General features: G+C 44.9%; 1 protein-coding gene across 2 annotated transcripts in view; it reads left to right on the top strand.

Annotated features, from left to right (window-relative positions):
• Positions 1-23,495, top strand: part of UBXN11 (UBX domain protein 11) — a 157,646-nt gene that overhangs the window by 41,126 nt on the left and 93,025 nt on the right. The window contains exons 3-5 of one of the 2 annotated variants that reach the window (XM_077296598.1): positions 12,745-12,813; positions 12,913-12,986; positions 21,142-21,199. In XM_077296598.1, the coding sequence (XP_077152713.1) occupies positions 12,745-12,813; positions 12,913-12,986; positions 21,142-21,199 (201 nt within the window). Of the gene's footprint in view, positions 1-12,744; positions 12,814-12,912; positions 13,008-21,141; positions 21,200-23,495 lie in introns of both variants that reach the window. The other variant, XM_077296597.1, reaches the window with a different exon arrangement.

Raw genomic sequence — 23,495 nt, 5'->3', positions numbered from 1 at the left:
AGGGATGGTATCTTGAGTCTTATGTTTTTTGTGGATAACCACACCCAGTCATCTACACTCAGGTCCGGACCTGGCACACGCCTACTGTCAGCCACACGTTTGTACGTAGCACCCACACTCAACAGGCGCTGTTTAACTCTCCTCCAAACTGACGACAATTGTGCTCCTAACTGGTCCTCCTCCGGAACGCCGGAAGAGCCCCTCTGACTCAAAGTACAAAATTGAGGATGTAGCCCGTAAACACAAAAAAACGGAGACTCCCCAGATGACTCCTGGCGGTAATTATTGATGGCAAACTCAGCCAAAGGAAGAAAGGTAGACCACTCCTCCTGGTTATCAGAGACAAAATAGCGTAGGTACTGTTCCAAATTTTGGTTCATACGCTCAGTCTGACCATTTGACTGAGGATGAAACGCCGAAGAATGGGACAACTTGATCCCCAGCTGTGAGCAAAATGCTTTCCAAAATTTTGCCACAAACTGAGACCCCCTATCAGACTCGATGTCAGACGGAACCCCATGAAGTCTGACCACCTCCTGCACAAATACCTGAGCCAGAGTCTTAGCGTTAGGCAACGAAGGCAAAGACATAAAGTGCGACATTTTTGAAAACCGATCAACAATCACCAAGATGACCGTGTTCCCAGCTGATGAGGGCAAATCAGTGATGAAATCCATGGAGATTTCCTTCCATGGCTTACTAGGTACCTCAAGAGGAAGTAGTGTGCCAACAGGACGAGAGCGGAGCGTCTTAGCCCTAGCGCACGTGGTACAAGCTGACACGTATGAGACCACGTCCTGTCGGATCTTGGGCCACCAAAACCGACGTGACACCAACTCCAAGGTACCTCTAACCCCTGGGTGGCCAGCCAGGACAGCATCATGATGCTCCGCCAAAACCTTTAAGTGGAGATGAAGTGGTACAAAAGATTTGTTGATGGGAAGCTCAGATGGTACCTCCTCCTGAGCCTCGGCAATCTCAGCCTCAACCTCGGTAGTGAGAGCCGAAACAACAACACCCTTTTGGAGGATGGGTACTGGATCCTCCTGAGGTTCTCCCCCCCCCGGAAAACACCTGGACAGAGCATCCGCCTTAGTGTTTTTAGACCCCGGTCTGTAAGTGACAACAAAATTGAACCACGTGAAAAACAATGCCCAGCGAGCCTGCCTGGGGGACAGACGCTTGGCTGACTCCAAATACAGCAGATTCTTATGATCGGTAATAACCGTAACCTGATGTACCGACCCCTCCAAGAAGTGTCGCCATTCCTCAAAGGCCAACTTAATAGCCAACAACTCCCTGTTGCCGATATCGTAGTTACGTTCGGCGGACGACAGTTTCTTGGAGAAATAGGCACACGGACGCAAACCACTCAAACATGAGCCTTGAGATAGTACCGCCCCCACACCAACCTCAGACGCATCGACTTCCACAACAAAGGGTTTCGATACGTCTGGCTGCACAAGAATGGGGGCTGAAACAAAACTGTTCTTAAGAAATTCAAATGCGCGCACAGCAGCCTCAGGCCAAATGGAGAAATTGGTACCCTTTTTAGTCATGTCAGTTAGCGGTTTATCAATGATGGAAAAATCCTTGATAAATTTCCTATAGTAGTTAGAAAACCTGAAAGCACTTCAGCGGTTCCTTGGGTTATCAGGACGTTCCCAATGCAGCACCGCTTGCACCTTAGCGGCGTCCATTTTAAAACCAGAAGCAGACACAATATAACCCAAGAACGGCAACTCTTGAGCAAAAAATACACATTTCTCAAGTTTAGCATACAGCTTATTCTCTCTGAGAAGCTGTAACACCTGCCTGACATGATCTAAATGAGCATCACGGTCGCAAGAATATATGAGAATGTCATCTAGGTACACGATAACGAATTTCCCCAAAACATGCGAGAACACATCATTGATGAAATGTTGGAACACTGCAGGTGCGTTAGTCAACCCAAATGGCATCACCAAATTTTCAAAATGACCCTCAGGGGTATTAAAAGCCGTCGTCCACTCATCACCTTGACGAACTCTTATGAGGTTGTACGCCCCCCTGAGGTCAAGCTTGGTAAACCACTTAGCACCTGTCACCTGGTTGAACAAATCTGGTATCAGTGGCATAGGGTATGGATCACGAACCGTAATCTGGTTCAACTCCCTGAAATCCAAACACGGGCGTAATCCGCCATCTTTCTTCTTCACGAAGAAGAACCCTGCTGCCACCGGCGAGGATGACGGCCTGATGTGCCCTTTGCTCAAGCTTTCAGCAATATAATCTTTTAACGCTTGTCTCTCCGGACCGGAGATGTTGAACATCCTTGCTTTAGGCAATTTGGCCCCTGGTTTAAACCTGATAGAACAGTCATAGGGACGATGTGGTGGCAACTCTGAACAACCCTTCTCAGAGAACACATCCACAAAATCCAGAAGTGACTCCGGAACGCTTGAAGTCACCGCAGCCACACATGTGGCCAGGCAATTCTCCTGGCAGAACTCGCTCCACTGAATTATGTCCTGAGTTTTCCAGTCAATTACCGGGTTGTGCATAGACAACCAAGGAAAACCCAAAACCACCTGAGCAGGAAGATTCCTGAGCACCTTACAAGTAACCCGCTCGGAATGTAGAACCCCAATCTGGAGTTTCACCTCAGCCACAAATTCAGTAATTTCCCCCTGAGAGAGAGGAGCTGCATTGATGGTGACCACGCGGATAGGATGAGACAGTTTTTCAATCCTAAAACCTGCTGTGCGCGCAAACTCCTCATCAATGAGATTTGTGGCTGAACCACTATCCACAAAAACAGTAATTGGCAGCTCACTGCCAGCGATAAAAACCTTAGCAGGGAGCATGCATTGAGAAACCACCATGGAGGATATACATAAGCTCAGATTGGTCTCCTCCACACCCTCTGAGCTTAGAAGTTTTCCGCCGTTGCGTTTTTCTTAGTCAGCAGCGGACAGATGTTAATAAAATGACCAATTTTACCACAGTAAAAACAGGCTCCCTGCTTCCTGATCTCTGGGGCTCGACGCTTTACATGTGACACCCCTGCGATTTGCATAGGCTCCGTGGGCTCACCTGCAGCAACCTCACGTGAACCTAAACCTTCACCCACAGGCGGTGTCTCATGCTCCCCCTGACGCAGACAGCGATCAATGCGGACAACCAGACTCAGCGGAATCTAGAGAAGCAGGAGTCTCGTACATCAGAAGGGCTTTTTTAACCTTTCCAGAAACCCCATGAATAAACTGACTCCACAATGCTGGATCATTCCATTGGGTATCGATCACCCAGCGGCAGAATTCAGAACAGTAATCCTCTGCTACTCGCTCCCCCTGGCGAATGGAGCGTATCTTAGATTCTGCCAGAGCCATTCTGTCAGGTTCATCATAGATTTTCCCAAGAGAAGAAGAAAAACTCTCCACAGAGTCAAATGCAGCAGAATCAGATGGCAAAGAAAACGCCCATGCTTGGGGATCCCCGCTTAACAATGACAACACCAGGCCCACACGCTGAGCCTCATTACCCGAGGAGATCGGGCGCATACGGAAATATAGTTTGCAAGCTTCACGAAAAGAAACAAATTTACTGCGTTCCCCAGCAAATTTTTCAGGCAAAGGAAATTTAGGCTCAGCAACTCTTTCTGTCGCTCTAGCTTGCACATTAGATACTGCTAGTCCCTGTTGCTGTACTGCCCCCCTCAACTCCGTGACCTGTAGGGACAGCGCCTCCAACTGGCGGGTTATGGAAGTCATGGGATCCATGACAAAACACACAAAAAAAAAGAACCCCTTTTTTTTTTGTTGTTGTTGTTGGGCCGATTATAATGTCACGGGGAGACTAGGTGGGTGAAAGCTAATAACCCGGGCCCCTGCAATTTCCCTCATACTAGGGAAATGCTGACTGACCCTCTACCTGAAGTTTACACTGATGGTGTGCACGTCCAGGCCTCGAACCTCACCCTGCCTCCTGTTACAACCCTAAGCTGAAAACCTCCGCCCTCCACCCAGTGAATGCAATACACCAATATCCACAGTTAGCACAGACAAGGATAAAGGAAAATATACACCACGCCACAGTCACTCAGGAATACACTATAAATGTGCAGGGCAAAATAAACACAAATATAGGAAGGAGTAAATAAGACAAAGGAAAATACACCACCAGCAACGATTCTCCAACAACCAGCTCTCCACTCCAGACCGAGATAACAACGCAAGACAGAAGCTATAAGCTATAATCAGTGACGCCCAATGATCAGGAAAGCTATTTAAAGGCAATGGGCATGGCCCAGCTTCCAATCCGAGGATCAGGTAAATTAACCCCGGAACAGCTAGACAAAATCTAGCCCACGCCAATGAGCAAATAGTGGTCAAAAGCGGAACTACCACTGTCTGTCGGACGACCTGGTCTGAACGGCGTCCGACATGACATCTCCTCCTCCACAATGTCATGTGCACCTTCCTGAGTGTCACCGTGTAAGCCGGTGCTATAGCGTTCGGGACAGGGCACCATAGTCTCATCAGGGTCAGATTCTGGCTCAGGAAACTGCGAGGTCAATGTAGTGATCTGAGTCAATGGAACAGCATCATAATCTAGCTGTGGCTGTGCATCAGTGCACTCCATGTCCGATTCTTCTTGTAATGGGCAGTGTACAATTTCCCTTTCTAACCCTGGCACGGTATGGGTAAAGAGCTCCATGGAGTAACCTGTAGTGTCGCCTGACGCATCCTTCACTTTTGGTTTGGGAGGACACAAGGAAACGTCTTTTTCCGGACCAGAAGCATCCACTGACAACTGGCTGCTCTTAGATTTTGAACTTTGGGAAGAGGAGGCGAAAGAGCTAGAGGCTGAGTCAGCAAGGAAAGACAAAACTTTTTCCTGCTGCTCCGGCTTTAAAAGCTGTTTTCCTACTCCCAGGTAAGGGAGCCTTCGAGGCCTTGTGTAGCCAGACGATGAAGCAGGCTCAACACCTCCAGCCTTAGGTGCTACTGTGCTTTTGCCACTACCACCAGATGCAGCACCACCACCACCATCAGTACTAGCTGGCAACCCTCGCCCACGGCCTCTTCCACCAGACTTCCTCATTTTTTGGGGGGAGACACTGAACCACAACTCTGTCCCAGTGGTATAACGCAACACTATGAATGTGGCAGAAAGTGGCTGCCTGATATACGACACACTAGCAGTACAGCAGAATATAAACTGTGTGAGAATTACCATCTCACTTTTGGGGGGAGACACTGAACCACAACTCTGGCCCAGTGGTATAACACAACACTATGAACGTGGCAAAAAGTGGCTGTAATTATTATAAAAAAAAAAAAAAAAATTACTGCAATAACAAGCTTCCTACAATGATCTCAGGACAAGTATGGCAGCAATAAAAAGGACTGCTGAACAAAAAAATTGGTAGACAAATAAACAAGACAGGTAACTGCATACCTCCCAACTTTTGAAGACGGGAAAGAGGGAGAAAGTTTGCGGTGCGCTTTGCGCGCCGCGCCAAATTTTAGGCCACGCCTCTGACCACACCCATACATAATTAGTCACACCCATATCCACGTCCCAACCACACCCATTTAGCACTGCTGATCACACTGTTTCATATACAATAATTATAAACAAAAAAATATGGCCACACAGTGCTCCATACTGTATAATGAGCACACATGATGCCCCATACTGTATAATGGCTACACATGATGCTCCATACTGTCTAATGGCCGCACATGATGCTCCATACTGTATAATGACCGCACATGATGCTCCATACTGTATAATGGCCACACATGATGCTCCATACTGTATAATGACCGCACATGATGCTGCATACTGTATACTGGCTGCACAGGATGCTCCATACTGTATAATGACAGCACATGATGCTCCGTACTGTATACTGGCTGCACATGATGCTCCATACTGTATAATGACCGCACATGACGCTCCATACTGTATAATGACCGCACATGATGCTCCATACTGTCTAATGACCGCACATGATGCTCCATACTGTATAATGACCGCACATGATGCTCCATACTGTCTAATGACCGCACATGATGCTCCATACTGTATAATGACCGCACATGATGCTGCATACTGTATACTGGCTGCACATGATGCTCCATACTGTATACTGGCTGCACATGATGCTCCATACTGTATAATGACCGCACATGATGCACCATACTGTATAATGACTGCACATGATGCTCCATACTGTATAATGACTGCACATGATGCTCCATACTGTATAATGGCCACAGTTCTCCATACTGTATAATGACATACAGGCACGCAGCTCACACACACGCTCACACACACGCACACATCTCACACACACGGCTCACACACACGCAGCACACACACAGCTCACACACATGCAGCCATCACACACACGCAGCCATCACACACACACGCAGCCATCACACACACACGCAGCCATCACACACACACGCAGCCATCACACACACACGCAGCCATCACACACACGCAGCCATCACACACACGCAGCCATCACACACACACAGCCATCACACACACACATGCAGCCATCACACACGCAGCCATCACATACACACCAGATACCTCATACACACATGACACACACACATGCAGCATCTCACACACACACAGCATCTCACACACACACACATGCAGCAACACACACACACACACACACACATGCAGCATCAGACACACACACACACACATGCAGCATCAGACACACACACATACATGCAGCATCAGACACACACACACACATGCAGCATCTCACACACACACATGCAGCATCTCACTCACACACACATGCAGCAACACACACAAACACACACACATGCAGCATCAGACACACACACACACACATGCAGCATCAGACACACACACACACATGCAGCATCAGACACACACACACACATGCAGCATCTCACACACACACACATGCAGCATCTCACTCACACACACATGCAGCATCTCACTCACACACACATGCAGCATCTCACTCACACACATGCAGCATCTCACACACACACACATGCAGCATATCTCACACACACACACACACACACACACACACCACACACACACACACACACACACAGCATATCACACACACACACAGCATATCACACACACACACTCTCCTCTGTGGTGCAGGGGCGGCTGATGTCCATGTGCAGCTCTTTAGTTTCTCCGGCTGCTCACAGCTCTGCACTGTCCTGGCACCTCCCCCGTCTCTCCTTCTCTGCCGGGATAGCAGATAAGAGCAGGAGAAGCCGGAGCTCCGTGCACACACAGGAGGTAGTGAGTCGCTGACCTCTCATCTTGATCGCTGCTGGCTCTCAGCCTCTCTCCCTCAGCGTGGCAGGCAGCGCAGCGCAGCACAAGGGGTGGGGTCGGTGGGGAGGTGACCCAGCTTTTATATAAAAAAAAAACAGCCACAAACCTTACTCAGGTGCCGCCCCCTGCATTGTCCCCGCCCTAGGCACGTAGTGCGGGACAACTAATGTCCCTCCCGGGATCCCGGGGCTGACTGTCAAAATCAGGACAGTCCCGCGGGATCCGGGACGGTTGGGAGGTATGGGTAACTGTGCAGAAAGGAGCAACAGGATTTTTGCTTTGAAAAAAGCAGTTGGTTTGCACAGCACCGTGCACACAGCTATGCAGCTGCTGCACTAAAATACGACCTCCACTGTCCCTGCACAAAAAGGTGGTATGGGACAGTGAAAAATCGCTCCAGCACAAGCGGTTTGGGGGTTTATATTTCCTCCCTAACTCTGTCCCTGCTTCTGACTAACTGCAGCAAACTCTCCCTATGCTCAGATCGGCAGAAGTAAGATGGCGGTCGACGTGCACGCCCCTTTATAGCCCCTGTCACGCCGCAGACAGCAAGCCAATCACTGCCATGCCCTTGTCTAAGATGGTGGGGACAGAGACCTATGTCATCACGCTGCCCACACTCTGCGTCCTCCTTCATTGGATGAAAAACGGCGGTAACAGCGTCATACGAAACGCGACTTTGGCGCTCTGATCGCCGACCGCATGGCCGATCCCACACTAGGATCGGTTCGGGTTCCATGAAACCTGACTTTGCCTAAAAGTCGGCGATTTATGAAAATGACCGATCCGTTTTGCTCAACCCTAGTTCCAACCACCGTGTCTTTGTGCGACGCAGAAAAGGTGGACGGATGGACTCTGCATGCGTGGTTCCCACCGTGAAGCATGGAGGAGGAGGTGTGATGGTGTGGGGGTGCTTTGCTGGTGACACTGTTGGGGATTTATTCAAAATTGAAGGCAGACTGAACCAGCATGGCTACCACAGCATCTTGCAGCGGCATGCTATTCCATCCCGTTTGCATTTAGTTGGACCATCATTTATTTTTTAACAGGACAATGACCCCAAACTCACCTTCAGGCTATGTAAGGGCTATTTGACCAAGAAGGAGAGTGATGGGGTTCTACGCCAGATGACCTGGCCTTACACAGTCACCAGACCTGAACCCAATCGAGATGGTTTGGGGTGAGCTCGACCGCAGAGGGAAGGCAAAAGGGCCAACAAGTGCTAAGCATCTCTGGGAACTCCTTCAAGATTGTTGGAAGACCATTCCCGGTGACTACCTCTTGAAGCTCATCAAGAGTGTGCAAAGTAGTCATCAAAGCAAAAGGTGGCTACTTTGAAGAACCTAGAATATAAGACATATTTTCAGTTGTTTCACACTTTTTTGTTAAATATATAATTCCACATGTGTTAATTCATAGTTTTGATGCCTTCAGTATGAATGTACAATTTTCATAGTCATGAAAATTCAGAAAAATCTTTAAGTGAGAAGGTGTGTCCAAACTTTTCATCTGTACTGTGTCTCTCTCTCTCTCTCTCTCTCTCTCTATATATATATATATATATCTATATCTATATGTATATATATATCTATATCTATATCTATATATATATATATATATATATATATATATATATATATATATGTTTATTTAATATATATATATATATTATACTGTATATAATCATTTAAGGGGTACTTCCGTCTGTTTGTCTGTGTGTCTGTCTGTCACGGAAATCCCGGCATGCCGCGTCTAATCAGCAACTGGCTCAGTCCGGCCGCGAATTTGCCCCTTCCTACTCTGTCAGTGCCCCCTCCATACTCCCCTCCAGTCAGCGCTCACACAGGGTTAATGGCTGCATTACACCGCGTTATGCCACGGTGTTACACAGTCCGTTAACGCTACTATTAACCCTGTGTGACCAACTTTTTACTATTGATGCTGCCTATGCAGCATCAATAGTAAAAAGATCTAATGTTAAAAATAATAAAAAAAATAAAAAATCATTATATACTCACCTTCCGGTGCCTTTCCCGCTCCTCGCGACGTTTCGGGCCATGCATTGCGGTCTCGCGGGACCGCTACATCATCATCTCGCGAGACCGCAATGCATTCTTGGGACCGGAGTGTCGTGAGGAGCATCGCTAAACGCCTTGCCTGGATCCGGGGGCCGCCGGAAGGTGAGTATATAACTATTTTTTAATTTCAATTCTTTTTTAACAGGGATATGGTGCCCACATTGCTATATACTACGTGGGCTGTGTTATATACTACTTGGGTTGTGCTATATACTACGTGGACTGTGTTATAAACTGCGTGGGCTGTGTTATATACTACGTCTCTGTGCTATATACTACGTGGGCTGTGCTATATACTACATCGCTGTGCTATATACTACGTGGGCTGTGTTATATACTGCGTGAGCTGTGTCATGTACTGCATCTCTATGCTATATACTACGTGGGCTGTGCTATGTACTACATCGCTGTGCTATATACTACGTGAGCTGTGCAATATATTACGTGGCTGGGCAATATACTACATGGCTGTGTTATATACTGTGTGAGCTGTGCTATATACTACGTGAGCTGTGCTATATATTACGTGAGCTGTGCTATATACTACATAGCTGTCCAATATATTATGTGGCTGGGCAATATACTACGTGGCTGTGTTATATACTGCGTGAGCTGTGCTATATACTACGTGAGCTGTGTTATATACTATGTGGGCTGTGTTATATACTACGTGGGCTGTGTTATATACTACGTGGGCTGTGTTATATACTACGTGGGCTGTGTTATATACTATGTGGCCTGTGTTATATACTATGTGGCCTGTGTTATATACTACGTGGGCTGTGTTATATACTGCGTGAGCTGTGCTATATAGTACGTGAGCTGTGTTATATACTACGTGGCTGTGTTATATACTACGTGGGCTGTGCTATATACTGCGTGGTCTGTGTTATACACTGCGTTGGCTGTTATACACTGCGTCGGCTGTTATACACTGCGTGGGCTGTGTTATACACTGCGTGGGCTGTGCTATATACTGCGTGGGCTGTGCTATATACTACATGGGTTGTGCTATATACTACGTGGGCTGTGCTATATAGTACGTGGCTGTGCTTTATGCTACGTGGCTGTTATATGCTACGTGGCTGTGCTATATACTACTGCATGAGCTGTGTTATATACTGTGTCTCTGTGCTATATTCTACATGGGCTGTGCAATATATTACGTGGCTGGGCAATATACTATGTGGCTGTGTTATATACTGCATGAGCTGTGCTATATACTACGCGAGCTGTGCTATATACTACGTAGCTGTGCAATATATTACATGACTGGGCAATATTGTACGTGGCTGTGTTACGGTATATACTGTGTGAGCTGTGCTGTATACTACGTGAGCTGTGCTATATACTACGTAGCTGTGCAATATATTATGTGGCTGGGCAATATACTACGTGGCTGTGTTATATACTGCGTGAGCTGTGCTATATACTACGTGAGCTGTGTTATATACTACGTGGGCTGTGTTATATACTTTGTGGCATGTGTTATATACTACGTGGGCTGTGTTATATACTACGTGGCTGTGTTATATACTATGTGGCTGTTTTATATACTACGTAGCTGTGCAATATACATGACTGGGCAATATACTGCGTGGCTGTGCTATATACTATGTGGCTGTGTTGTATACTACGTAGGCTGTGTTATATACTACATGGCCTGTGTTATATACTATGTGGGCTTTGCTATATGCTATGTGGGTTGTGTTATATACTGCGTGGCCTGTGCTATATACTACGTGGCCTGTGCTATATGCTACGTGGCTGTGCTATATGCTACGTGGGCTGTGTCATATGCTACGTCAGCTGTGTTATATGCTACGTCAGCTGTGTTATATGCTACGTGGGATGTGTTATATGCTTCTTGGCTGTGGTATATTTCTCTGCTGTATCTGTGCATCATGAATCGTGTTATGTGTTAAAGAGGGGGGCCCACTGAGACTCTTTCGCCCGGGGCCCTCAAAAACCTGGAGCCGGCCCTGGCTTCACTGATTTAAGTGAACGTGAACCGCGGCCGCGAACAATCAGCGACAGGCGCAGTCCGGACGCGAATTGGCTCGGAATTTGAACCACGCTTCGCTAATTGGTCGCGCCCGGCCAGCCAAATCCTGTGTATAAATTGCATTATTCTGAAAACTTCATAAATAAAATACATACATATTCTAGAATACCTGATGCGTTAGAATCGGGCCACCATCTAGTATATTATACTGTATATAAGAATATACAATACTAGCTGCAGAGCCCGGGCATAGTAACTAACTGTGGTTAGTTGTAACAAATTGTAATGATTATATTGCACATAACAACATTTCAATTTTACAAATTACCGTAACTAAATGATTACCCAGGTATTGATAGTATTTTATTTTCAACTCATTCAAGAGTCTTTTGATAAACAACATTTTTGTTTTTTCCTTCCAATGCAAAGATGATCACAATAGCATCTGTCGGCATGCAATGCTTCCAATCTGCACAAGCGCAGCCCACTGTGTTCCGAGGACCAGTGTGGGAACACGCACAAGAAAAAGAAATTGTCGCTGTTGAACATAGCTATGTTCCCACACTGGTACACGGAACACAACCGGCTCCATTTTATTGAAGCAAAAGGTTTTTGCTAACACAATATTAACCTTTTAACGACTGCCGATACGACTTTTAACCTTGGCAATTAAGGGGCCTTATTCCTCCTGCACCTCATGCTCCTTCGTTTTACACAGCCTCCTCCTGCACCTCACGCTCCTCCTTTATACACAGCATTTTTCTGCAGCACAGCGTTTTTCCTTTATAGTCTCCTCCTCCGGTAGTACCTCACACTGGAAGAGGATTCCATATACAATTGGAAACACTTGATTCCGAGAGAAATTGCACTAATTGCAATAAAGTGTGTCGTATACACAGCCTACTTCTTCTGCGGCACCACACTATTCTCATTTAGACCTTGTTCACACGTTATTTGGTCAGTATTTTTACCTCAGTATTTGTTAGCTAAAACTTGGAGTAAAACAATCAAAGGAAAAGTATATTAGAAACACGTCACCACTTCTGTATTTTCTCGCACTCGTGGTTTTGGCTTATAAATACTGATGTAAAATACTGACCAAATACACACACACACACACACACACACACACACACACACACACACACACACACACACACACACACACACACACACACACACACACACAGCTTTATATATATATAGATTAGTGCTGGACAGGAAAGGCTTGAAGTATGATACATATAACCATATTTGGTATACAATCAGATTTACATATGTGCTTTAAATTCTCTTTTATTTTCTTTTTGTCAGTTGCAAGTCTTCCATCTGGCAACAGTTTTTCTGAACAGAAGGCACACTATGCCCTTGGGAAGGAACAAGGTGGTAATCTCGAGAAAGATATCTACGGTTATAGATGTGTGATTTCTAACATTTGGTTATGTGGTTGATCTATTGACAAGAATTGACATTTTGTTGCAGGTTTAAGTGACTTTGATCTACTAAGTAGCACTGTGAGAAGAGTGAGTGAGTTGGAGAACACAGTGAAGCTACAAGTACGGGAAATCCATCTGAAGGTTTGATGTGCTAAGTCTTCTATAACCTTACCTGCCAGGACAGATTCATTAGGAAGAGCGGGACAATTTCTGTAATTCAGACATTTAGCTATGTCAGGACAACATTAAGGCCCTGATTAATCATTTGCTTTTTTATTTTTTTTTTTCACCCTTTTCTGCCATCGGACGTACTATCCCATCCATGTGACCTGGAACTTAATTCCCATGGACTAGATAGTACATCATACGCGATCAGCCGTTCTCACGGGGGGAGCGCGGACGAGTGTCAGCTGATTATCACAGATGACATCCGGCACTGTGTGCCAGGAGCAGTCACGGACTGCTCCAGGCACATTAACCCCTGGAACACCGCGATCAAACAAGATCGCAGTGTTCCGGCGGCATAGGGAAGCATCGCGCAGGGAGGGGGCTCCCTGGGTGCTTCCCTGAGACCCTCAGAACAACACAATGTGATTGCGTTGTTCCGAGGGCTCCTACGTTCTCCTCCCTGCAGGCCCCAGATCCAAGATGGCCACGGGGTCCTTCTGGATCCTGCAGGGAGGTAGCTTGTTAGTACCTACTGAGAGCAGGCGTCGACAAGCCTCCTGCACTGCCTGTCAGATCGCTGATCTGACACAGTTCTCTGCAAAATGTCAGATCAGCGAACTGACACTATATAGTGATATCCCACCCTGGGACAATGTAAAAAAGTTAAAAAAAATAAAGTTAGCATGTGTGAAATTATTTTTTTTTTTTAAATTCCTAAATAAAGAAAAAATAAATAAATATTGTTCCAATAAATACATTTCTTTGTGTAAAAAAAACAAAACAATAAAAGTGCACATACTTAGTATCGCCGCGTCCGTAACGACCCGACCTATAAAACTGTCCCACTAGTTAAGCCCTTCAGTGAACACCGTAAAAAAAAAAAGAGGCAAAAAACAATGCTTTATCATGATACCGCCGAACAAAAAATGGAATAACACGTGATCAAAAAGACGGATATAAATAAACATGGTACCGCCGAATACGTCGTCTTGTCCCGCAAAAAAACGAGCCATCATACAGCGTCATCAGCAAACAAATAAAAAAGTTATAGCCCTCAGAATAAAGCGATGCAAAAATAATTATTTTTCATATAAAAGTTTTTATTGTACAAAAGCACCAAAACCTAAAAAAAATATAAATGAGGTATTGCTGTAATTGTACTGACCTGAATAATAAAACTGCTTTATCAATTTTACCACACGCGGAACAGTATAAACACCCCACCCAAAAGAAATTCATGAATTGCTGGTTTTTGTTCATTCTACCTCCCAAAAATCGTAATAAAAAGCGATCAAAAAATGTCATGTGCCCGAAAATGGTATCAATAAAAACGTCAACTCGTCCTGCAAAAAACAAGACCTCACATGACTCTGTGGGCCAAAATATGGAAAAATTATAGCTCTCAAAATATGGTGATGCAAAAACTATTTTTTGCAATAAAAAGCGTCTTGTAGTGACAGCTGGCAAACATAGAAACCCGATATAAAAAAACAAAAAATAGTAAATCAAACCCCCCTTTATCACCCCCCCCCCCCCCCCCTTAGTTAGGGAAAAATAATAAAATTAAAAAAAATGTATCTATTTATGTTTTCCCATTAGGGTTAGAGCTAAATTTAGGGATGTGCTAAAGTTAGGGTTAGGGGCGTGGTTAGGGTTATGGTTAGGGTTGGGATTAGGCTTAGGCCAGCGTCACACTCAGCGTATGAAAATACGGTCCGTATTTTACGGCCGTAATACGCAGAAATGTCCCCAAAATAGTGATCTGTATGTCATCCGTAGGCAGGGTGTGGCAGCGTATTTTGCGCATGGCATCCTCCGTATGTAATCCGTATGGCATCCGTACTGCGAGATTTTCTCGTAGGCTTGCAAAACCGACATCTAATGGATTTTTCGGCTCAAATGTTCGTTAAAATGTATATACAGTGTATGTATGTATGTATATATATATATATATATATATATATATATATATATATCATTATACTGTATTTATATTTAATTCAGCGCTAGATATCCTAAAAGCCGGTAATTCAATTGCCAGCTTTTGCTATCTCCTTCACAAACCCGACATGATATGAGACATGGTTTACATACAGTAAACCATCTCATATCCCTTTTTTTTTTGCATATTCCACACTACTAATGTTAGTAGTGTGTATGTGAAAAATTTGGGCACTGTAGCTTGTAAATAAAGGTTTAAATCGCGGAAAATATTGGCGTGGGCTCCCGCCTAATTTTTTCCGCCAGAGTGGTAAAGCCAGTGACTGAGGGCAGATATTAATAGCCTATAGAGGGTCCATGGTTATTGGCCCCCCCTGGTTAAAAACATCTGCCCCCAGCCACCCCAGAAAAGGCACATCTGGAAGATGCGCCCATTCTGGCACTTGGCCTCTCTCTTCCCATTCCCGTGTAGCGGTGGGATATGGGGTAATGAAGGGTTAATGTCACCTTGCTATTGTAAGGTGACATTAAGCCAGATTAATAATGGAGAGGCGTCAATTATGACACCTATCCATTATTAATCCAATAGTACGAAATGGTTAATAAAACACACACACATTATTACAAAGTACTTTAATGAAATAAAGACACAGGGTGTTTTAATATTTTATTATACTGGTAATCCACCTGAAGAGACTTGTCACCTGAAATAAAGTAAAACAAAAAAAACAACAATATTCCATACCTTCCGTCGTTCCGTCAGTCCCACGATGTAAATCCATCTGAAGGGGTTAAATAATTTTACAGCTAGGAGCTGTGCTAATGCACCTGCTCCTGTCTGTAAAATGTTGTGAATGAATGGAGTGCAGGGGAATGTCCTGTAGTTACCTTGATTCGCGGTGATGCGCCCCCTGCTGGATGTCCTCATATGAACTCGAGCCTGGGAAAAGTTCCCACGAAAAAGGGATATGAGATGGTTTACTGTATGTAAACCATGTCTCATATCCTGTCGGGTTTGTGAAGGAGAAATGAAAAGCCGGCAATTGAATTACTGGCTTTTCTATAGAACACCGCTGCGTATTTCTCGCAAGTCACACTGCTGGTCCGTGTGTAATCCGTTTTTTTCTCGCACCCATAGACTTGCATTGGCGAATCTCGGCCGAGATACGCTGACAATCGCAGCATGCTGCGATTTTACTCGGATCCTGAATACGGCCGAGAAAATATCGGATGATGGGAGCTGCACCATAGATTAACATTGGGCCGAGCGCTATGCGATTTTTTATCACATAGCACTCGTCCGTATTACAGTCTAGTATGATTCCGGCCTTAGGGGTGTTTTGAGGTTAGGGGTGTGGTTAAGGTTGGAATTAGGGTTAAGGGCGTGTTCAGGTTAGGGGTGTGGTTATGGTTAGGGGTGTGTTTAGGTTAGGGTTGGAGTTAGAATGGGGGGGTTTTCCACTGTTTAGGCACTTCAGGGTCTCTCCAAACGCGACATGACGTCCGATCTCAATTCCAGCCAATTCTTCGTTGAAAAAGTAAAACCGTGCTCCTTCCCTTCTGAGCTCTGTCATGCGCCCAAACAGTAGTATACCCCCACATACGGGGTATCAGCATACTCAGGACAAATTGGACAACAACTTTTGCTGTCCAATTTCTCCTGTTACCCTTGGGAAAATAAAAATTTGGGGGCTAAAAAAAAATCACTTTTGTGGGAAAGAAAATGATTTTTTTTATTTTCACGGTTCTGCGTTATAAACTGTAGTGAAATGCTGGGGTGTTCAAAGTTCTCACAACACATCTAGATAAGTTCCTTGGGGGTCTAGTTACCAATATTGGGTCACTTACGGGGGGTTTCTATTGTTTAGGTACATCAGGGGCTCTGCAAAAGCAATGTGACGCCCGCAGACCATTCCATCTAAGTCTGCATTCCAAACAACGTTCCTTCCCTTCCGAGCTCTGCCATGTGCCCAAACAGGGGTTTACCTCCACATATTGGCTATCAGCTTACTCAGGACAAATTGCACAATAACTTTTGGGGTCCAATTTCTCTCCTGTTATCCTTGGGAAAATAAAAAATTGGGGGCGAAAAGATCATTTTTGTGAAAAAATATGTTTTTTTATTTTTTTGGCTCTACATTATAAACTTCTGTGAAGCACTTGGTGGTTCAAAGTGCTCACCACACATCTAGATAAGTTCCTTAGGGAGCCTACTTTCCAAAATGGTGTAACTTGTGGGGGGTTTCCACTGTTTAGGCACATCAGGGGCTCACCAAACGCGACATGGCGTCCGATCTCAATTCCAGTCAGTTTTGCATTGAAAAGACAAACAGCTCTCCTTCACTTCCGAGCTCTTCCGAGCTCTGCCATGCGCCCAAACAGTGGTTACCCCCACATATGGGGTATCTGCGTACTCAGGACAAATTGCACAACAACTTTTGTATTCCAATTTCTCCTGTTACCCATGGTAAAATAAAACAAATTGGATCTGAAATAATTTTTTTGTGAAAAAAGCTAAATGTTCATTTTTTATTTTAAATATTCCAAAAATTCCTGTGAAGCACCTGAAGGGTCAATAAACTTCTTGAATGTGGTTTTGAGCACCTTGAGAGGTGCAGTTTTTAGAATGGTGTCACTTTTGGGTATTTTCTATCATATAGACCCCTCAAAGTGACTTTAAATGTGATGTGGTCCCTAAAAATAAAACGGTGTTGTAAAAATGAGATATCGCTGGTCAACTTTTAACCCTTATAACTTCCTAAAAAAAAATGTTGGTTCCAAAATTGTACTGATGTAAAGTAGATATGTGGGAAATGTTACCTGTACTTATTAAGTATTTTGTGTGACATATCTCTGTGATTCAAGGGCATAAAAATTCAAAGTTGGAAAATTGTGAAATTTTCAAAATTTTTGCGAATTTTCGTTTTTTTTCACAAATAAATGCATGTAATATCGAAGAAATTTTACTAATAACATGAAGTACAATATGTAATGAGAAAACAATGTCAGAATCACCAGGATCCATGCAATCGTTCCAGAGTTATAACCTCATAAAAGGATAGTGGTCAGAATTGTAAAAATTGGCCTGGTCATTAACATGCAAACCACACTTGGGGGTTAAGGGGTTAAAGGGTACCTGTCCGGTGATGCATGCTTCCCAAACCGTGGGCAGTGGCACTGGCTGTATGATCACAACCAAGTATGTTTGTCTCTGAAACACTAGGGTGTCTTAAAGAAAAACTTACTTGTAATAGCTGCCGGGGACAGAGATGCGCTATTTACTAGTCATACAGGCAGGTCCCCGGCAGCTTCTCCCCAGCCGCTGACAGTGACGGGTTAGTCTCTGCCTGCACGCACGCACATGCAGCCAGAGACTGTCAGCAGGTGGAGTGAAGCAGACAGGGACACCCTGTACGACTAGTGCACTTTGCAGCTAACTCCAGGGTGGCTACTAAAAGTATGCATGGCTGGGATACTACCACCATGGTTTGGGCAGCATGTATCAGCTGACAGGTTCCCTTTAACCCTTTGTTTTCATAAAATGGCGTAAAATTGCACCAAAATAACTGATGTGTGTAAAATCTCTCAAGGTGCGAACTAGAGTACATTTGCTCCCAGTTTTACTGCCTTTTGAAAAGTTGCAATTGATGGATCAGCCGAAAACATCTGGAAACCCCAAACTCTGTAAGCGATGGTGAAAGTAAGAAAAGACAAGCAAATTAAATGAATAATAAGGCGCAAATTAAAAACTGTAGAAAAATACGAAAACTAGACAAAAAAAGAGGTTCAAATATGATAATAACCACACAAATCCCACTGACCCAGGTCTTGGGGATAAAAACCCAGTGCACATACTGTTAAATATGCATGTTTTGCACATTTATTTAATCAGGACTCTTTACCAAATGTCTCATAAAAAATATAGTGATTTATTGGATTGTCCACCAAAAAGCATCATTGCAGCAAAACATGATATAGGTGAAATAGTTACAAAGAGATTGTCCATTTGTCCATATCAAAGTTTGTTCCCCATCTTTCCTGAGATTCTGAATAGTAAAAGGTGTCTTTCTCTGTCATAGAGTATGGTCATTAAGAAACACATGGCTAACTCACGTACCAGCTGTTCATCCCGTCTGTGTAAAGTCTGTAGTCCATAGAGAGTGAAGGAGAAGGCTCCAAATGAGAGGCCCCAAGTGACTGCCCTCACCCTCCTAAGAACCGTGATTATATATGTCCCATAGACCACGTGTTCTCTCTATATGGTGTTAACTTTTACTCTGAGCCAAATATACAGGAATAGCTTTTGTAATGTCAGCGAAAGGCAATGTGCTCAGTACAGAATTCAATAATAATAATATTTAACACATACCATGCCACTTTTACTAAAAACAACGTTTCCATTAGACCTTTCTAGAAAACATAATTATAAAGTAAGAATGCCTCTGTTAGTTGTCGAGTTCCCTCCGCCGCACAGGGGGAATCTTGAACCTTGTCCACTGCGGTTTCCTATTCTTCTCCAGCCGCAGTGGAACCTGCTCAGCCGAGATGTCGGTCCCAGAGTCTGGCTCAAGCTGATACTGTGCGACTGGTTACTGCTGCATTTCCAGGGTCTGCCTTTGTAGCCAGCACTGATCAGCAGCGAGCAGGCCTTTCTGGGACTAAATCCTGCTTTTCCCATACTGAGCATGCCCACAGGATGACCTCCCATTGGAGGTCGGGGGTCACATGCTCAGGTCCTGTTGCAGCTCCTATTGGACCATCAGGAAAGTCCCAGAGCACTACTGCTATAAAAGGTTCGCATGGCTGCTCGGCCATGCGCTAGTGTATACTTACTAACGTGTGTGTGTAGATGAATGTCTGTCGATGGATGAAGCTCCTTAATCATTCCCATTCCTTGTGTTGATGACTGCTCACGAATGGTGGAAGCTACCTAGGGCCTGACAGTGCTAACCTGCACACTCAGCACACGTTACAGCATCTCTTCGCAGTGCCCGCCAGTGCAGCGCCGTGCGCTATCAGTGCGATTTCCTGACAACCGATCAGTGTAGGTTGGGAATTCCCGCTTGGACTCAGCATCTGACTCAGGGCGTCCTCAGGCACGGGCTCAAAAGCCACCGAGGGTCAGAGCGAGTCCAATCACCAGTTTAGTGGGGGTGATTCATAGGGATCCCACTAGTGTCTCTCCGCTGCATCCTGTGACTGCTATCAGGGCGCAGCATATATTGGCGACTCTGTGAAGCAGCAGAGTTCGCTTCCATTCACTCTGGGTGAGGTCTAAACCCACATGTGAGCAAGAGTCCATCTGCCATTACTCAGCAGCAGGTGTCATCTCTGCACGGTGGACCCCGGACTGCGAACTCGCCTCATATTCTCTATTATCATTATTTGGTGCGTTCCGCCAGTCCTAACAGCCACAATGACAGATACTGGGTAAGAGACCCATATAAAATGTAGATATCACTTTGTAAAAAATGACCAGAAATAGTATAACCAACCAATCACATTATGTGACCACGTAGCTTCATATTTTCTATAGTGATTGGTTATACTATTTCTTGTCATTTTTTAGTAAGTGATACCTACATTTTATATGGGTCTCGTACCCAGTCTCTTGCCCAGTATTAATAGTAGCATGGTATTTGCCCTGGGTTCTTATCCCCAAGACCCGCAACCTCGGTCAGTGAGATAGTGCTATTGATATTGAATGGGTGCACCCCTACTATTTAACATCTGTTGATATACGGAATATTGATGGCATTAAATACAATAATGAATTCAGCTCTGTGTTCTTGAATATGAGACTCAAGGACACACAGCTTAGTTTTTGCACAAACAAAGGTATCTGTGACCTATTGACAAACCGTTTTCCTTTTTTGGCATTGATTGTAAATTGTACAGAAGGTCTGAATGTTCGTCCCCCTTTACTAGTACCAAGTTGATCACATGGGTGTAGTCAACCTCTATATGGCCGATATAGAGGCAGTATATAGTATTCTTCGGGAGATACTGATACAGCATCACATTTGTCTGGGGATTGTTATAGATGTAACCATTGTTGCTTACCTAATGAATTTGAAGGTGTTGGCCAAACTGATTTGTAAAACCACTGGACATAGGAGTTTGATACAACTTGCATTAATGTGCAGTGACTCAACTCATATTTTAGGATCAAGAGATTTCTGCCTTGGAACAGAAGATTAAGAAATTACAAACACGGAGGACAGGTGAGATATTTGTTTATTCATATCTATGAATAGGGGCGACTGATGAGGTTATTAACTAGTGTAAGATTGCACTTAATTACGGGTTGGGGAATACTCGCTTGGCCGCGATATTCAGGCACACGGGCACGGTTTTTCACACAAAACAGTCTATTTGGTTTATTAAAGACTCATAAACCATATCATGAACAGTCCATTACACATTCCATCAGGACATCACATTGCGGCAACTAAACACGCTGGTCCTCTTCTGACCACTTGCCGTGGGTTATCACACAGTTCATGGAACACCATAAGCACCAACAGTCTATTGAGGTACCTTACGGGAGCTCCAGCTCCACCTGCTGACTCCTTGTCAGTCCACTCTCCTGGGGAAACTGCCTTACGGGGATCACCAACTTGCCTGGCCGGCACAGACTAGTCAGTTCCAGACCCACCGAAGAACTGTAGCTTCCCCACACAGTAGCTGTAACTGGCTCTGCAGATCCCTGCCCTCACCTTATGCTGTTCAGGGATCTAGTCCTACTCCCAGGACCTCCCAACATCCAGTTACTCGGGATCACACAGGTCGCCTGTCCGGGTACTATTCAGGATGTCCATCCCTGGCTGGGACCGTCCAATACCCAGGCCACCAGTACCAAAGTCCCACCATGTGCTCTTCAGGGCTAGCACACCCAACACCGCGGTTTCTACCAACCAGGACCTTGCACATGGACCATTCAGGCCCCCTCGCTCAGACCATGTGACCCATACCCTTGTCACATTACATACCTGTAACCCACTCCCCTGGATGGGAGTGTGGGTGTGTGGCTAGTTTGACCCGCCAAACTCTCATAACTAACCTTGCCAGCTTCCCTTAAGAACTACACAATTACTTGTGGGACTACAGGTCCCAGAACACAACATCGCGTCAGGCTGACAACACAGAGTTCCTTCCTCTGCAACACACATACCGACCAGAAACAAAGAGGGATGTGGAGGGCACCACCATGTATATAACTACAAGGGGTTCACCATGGTCAAAAAACCAAAAAGAGAAAAAGCATGCCCATATAACAGGGAACACCCAAACTCATTAAAGTTGCCAAAAGATTTTTTATTTCAATTGCACAAAATAAACAAAGCACACAAGACACACTAACAATTAAAAACATTTAAAAACACAATGTGAAATACGCAGTGGTCATGCTTTATAATATAGTCCATGATCCACCGCAGCTGCCTGCTCAAACTCAAATTAGTGATATAAGCTTCAGAACATGCATGTGAAAATCCCTTAATTACAATGAAACTGCATATATAATGACAAACCTTGTATATAATATTATGCATACCATAAACACATGCAAGTTAATACACTGACCTAATCGTACCATATAACCAATAAGGTGGGAAGGAACATGGTTAGTCCTGAACAAAGCTTTAAGTGTAGTCTCACCTGAGAAAACCAGGCTAAGTAAATCTGTATGTTTCCAAGACCATGTGGTCCCTGTTCAGCAAGTAATGTTAATGGGACCCAGGCTATAATGGTATACAAAACCTGTTTCCACCGTAGGCAAGGAAAAGGAAAAGAAGACCAATACTCAGACCCCACGATTGGGGTGTGCACAAGTCCAATGGAGCATCATTTGAGCTGAGAGCAGGTGCGGGTGAGCACCCCACGCGTATCGCCACCACAGTTGTGGCTTCAGGGGAAAGAAGTGAATGTATGCTGTGTCCAACAAGTGCATAATATAGCTGTCATGATTGATTATCTAACTCAAAAAATCTGGAAACATACTAACCAGGGAGAAGGTAGACCATACGAGCCGAATACAACCCCGGCCATCGTGTCAGGAGTGTTCCGCTGTTAGTGTCAATAACGTTTTACATAGACTCCTATTGCGCAAGCGTCAAAAAGTCTGCTTCTCTTGCACATATGATAACAAAATACCAGCGTCAGTGAGACCGCCCACTGTGACCAACCACGCAGGCGCCAAGTAGCTGCGCTCGCTCATGCGCGCAGCAGCATAATGCCGGGCAAAGCCATGTATAGCTGCCAATAAGGCTACTTTCACACTAACGTGGTTAGATGCACGTCGCAATGCGTAGTTTTGGAGAAAAACGCATCCTGCAAAGTTGCCCGCAGGATGCATTTTTTCTCCATAGACTTTTATTAGCGACGCATTGCGACGGATTGCCACACATCGCATCTGTCGTGCGACGGATGCGTCGTGTTTTGGCGGACCGTCGGCACAAAAAAAGTTACATGTATCGTTTTTTTGTGCGTCGTTTCCGCCATTTCCGACCACGCATGCGC

The sequence above is a fragment of the Ranitomeya variabilis genome, chromosome 3, assembly GCF_051348905.1.
Source record: "Ranitomeya variabilis isolate aRanVar5 chromosome 3, aRanVar5.hap1, whole genome shotgun sequence".
In the NCBI taxonomy this organism is placed as follows: Eukaryota; Metazoa; Chordata; class Amphibia; order Anura; family Dendrobatidae; genus Ranitomeya; species Ranitomeya variabilis.
The sequence above is the reverse complement of the archived record's forward strand: the minus strand, read 5'-3'. Positions and strand labels throughout refer to the sequence as shown.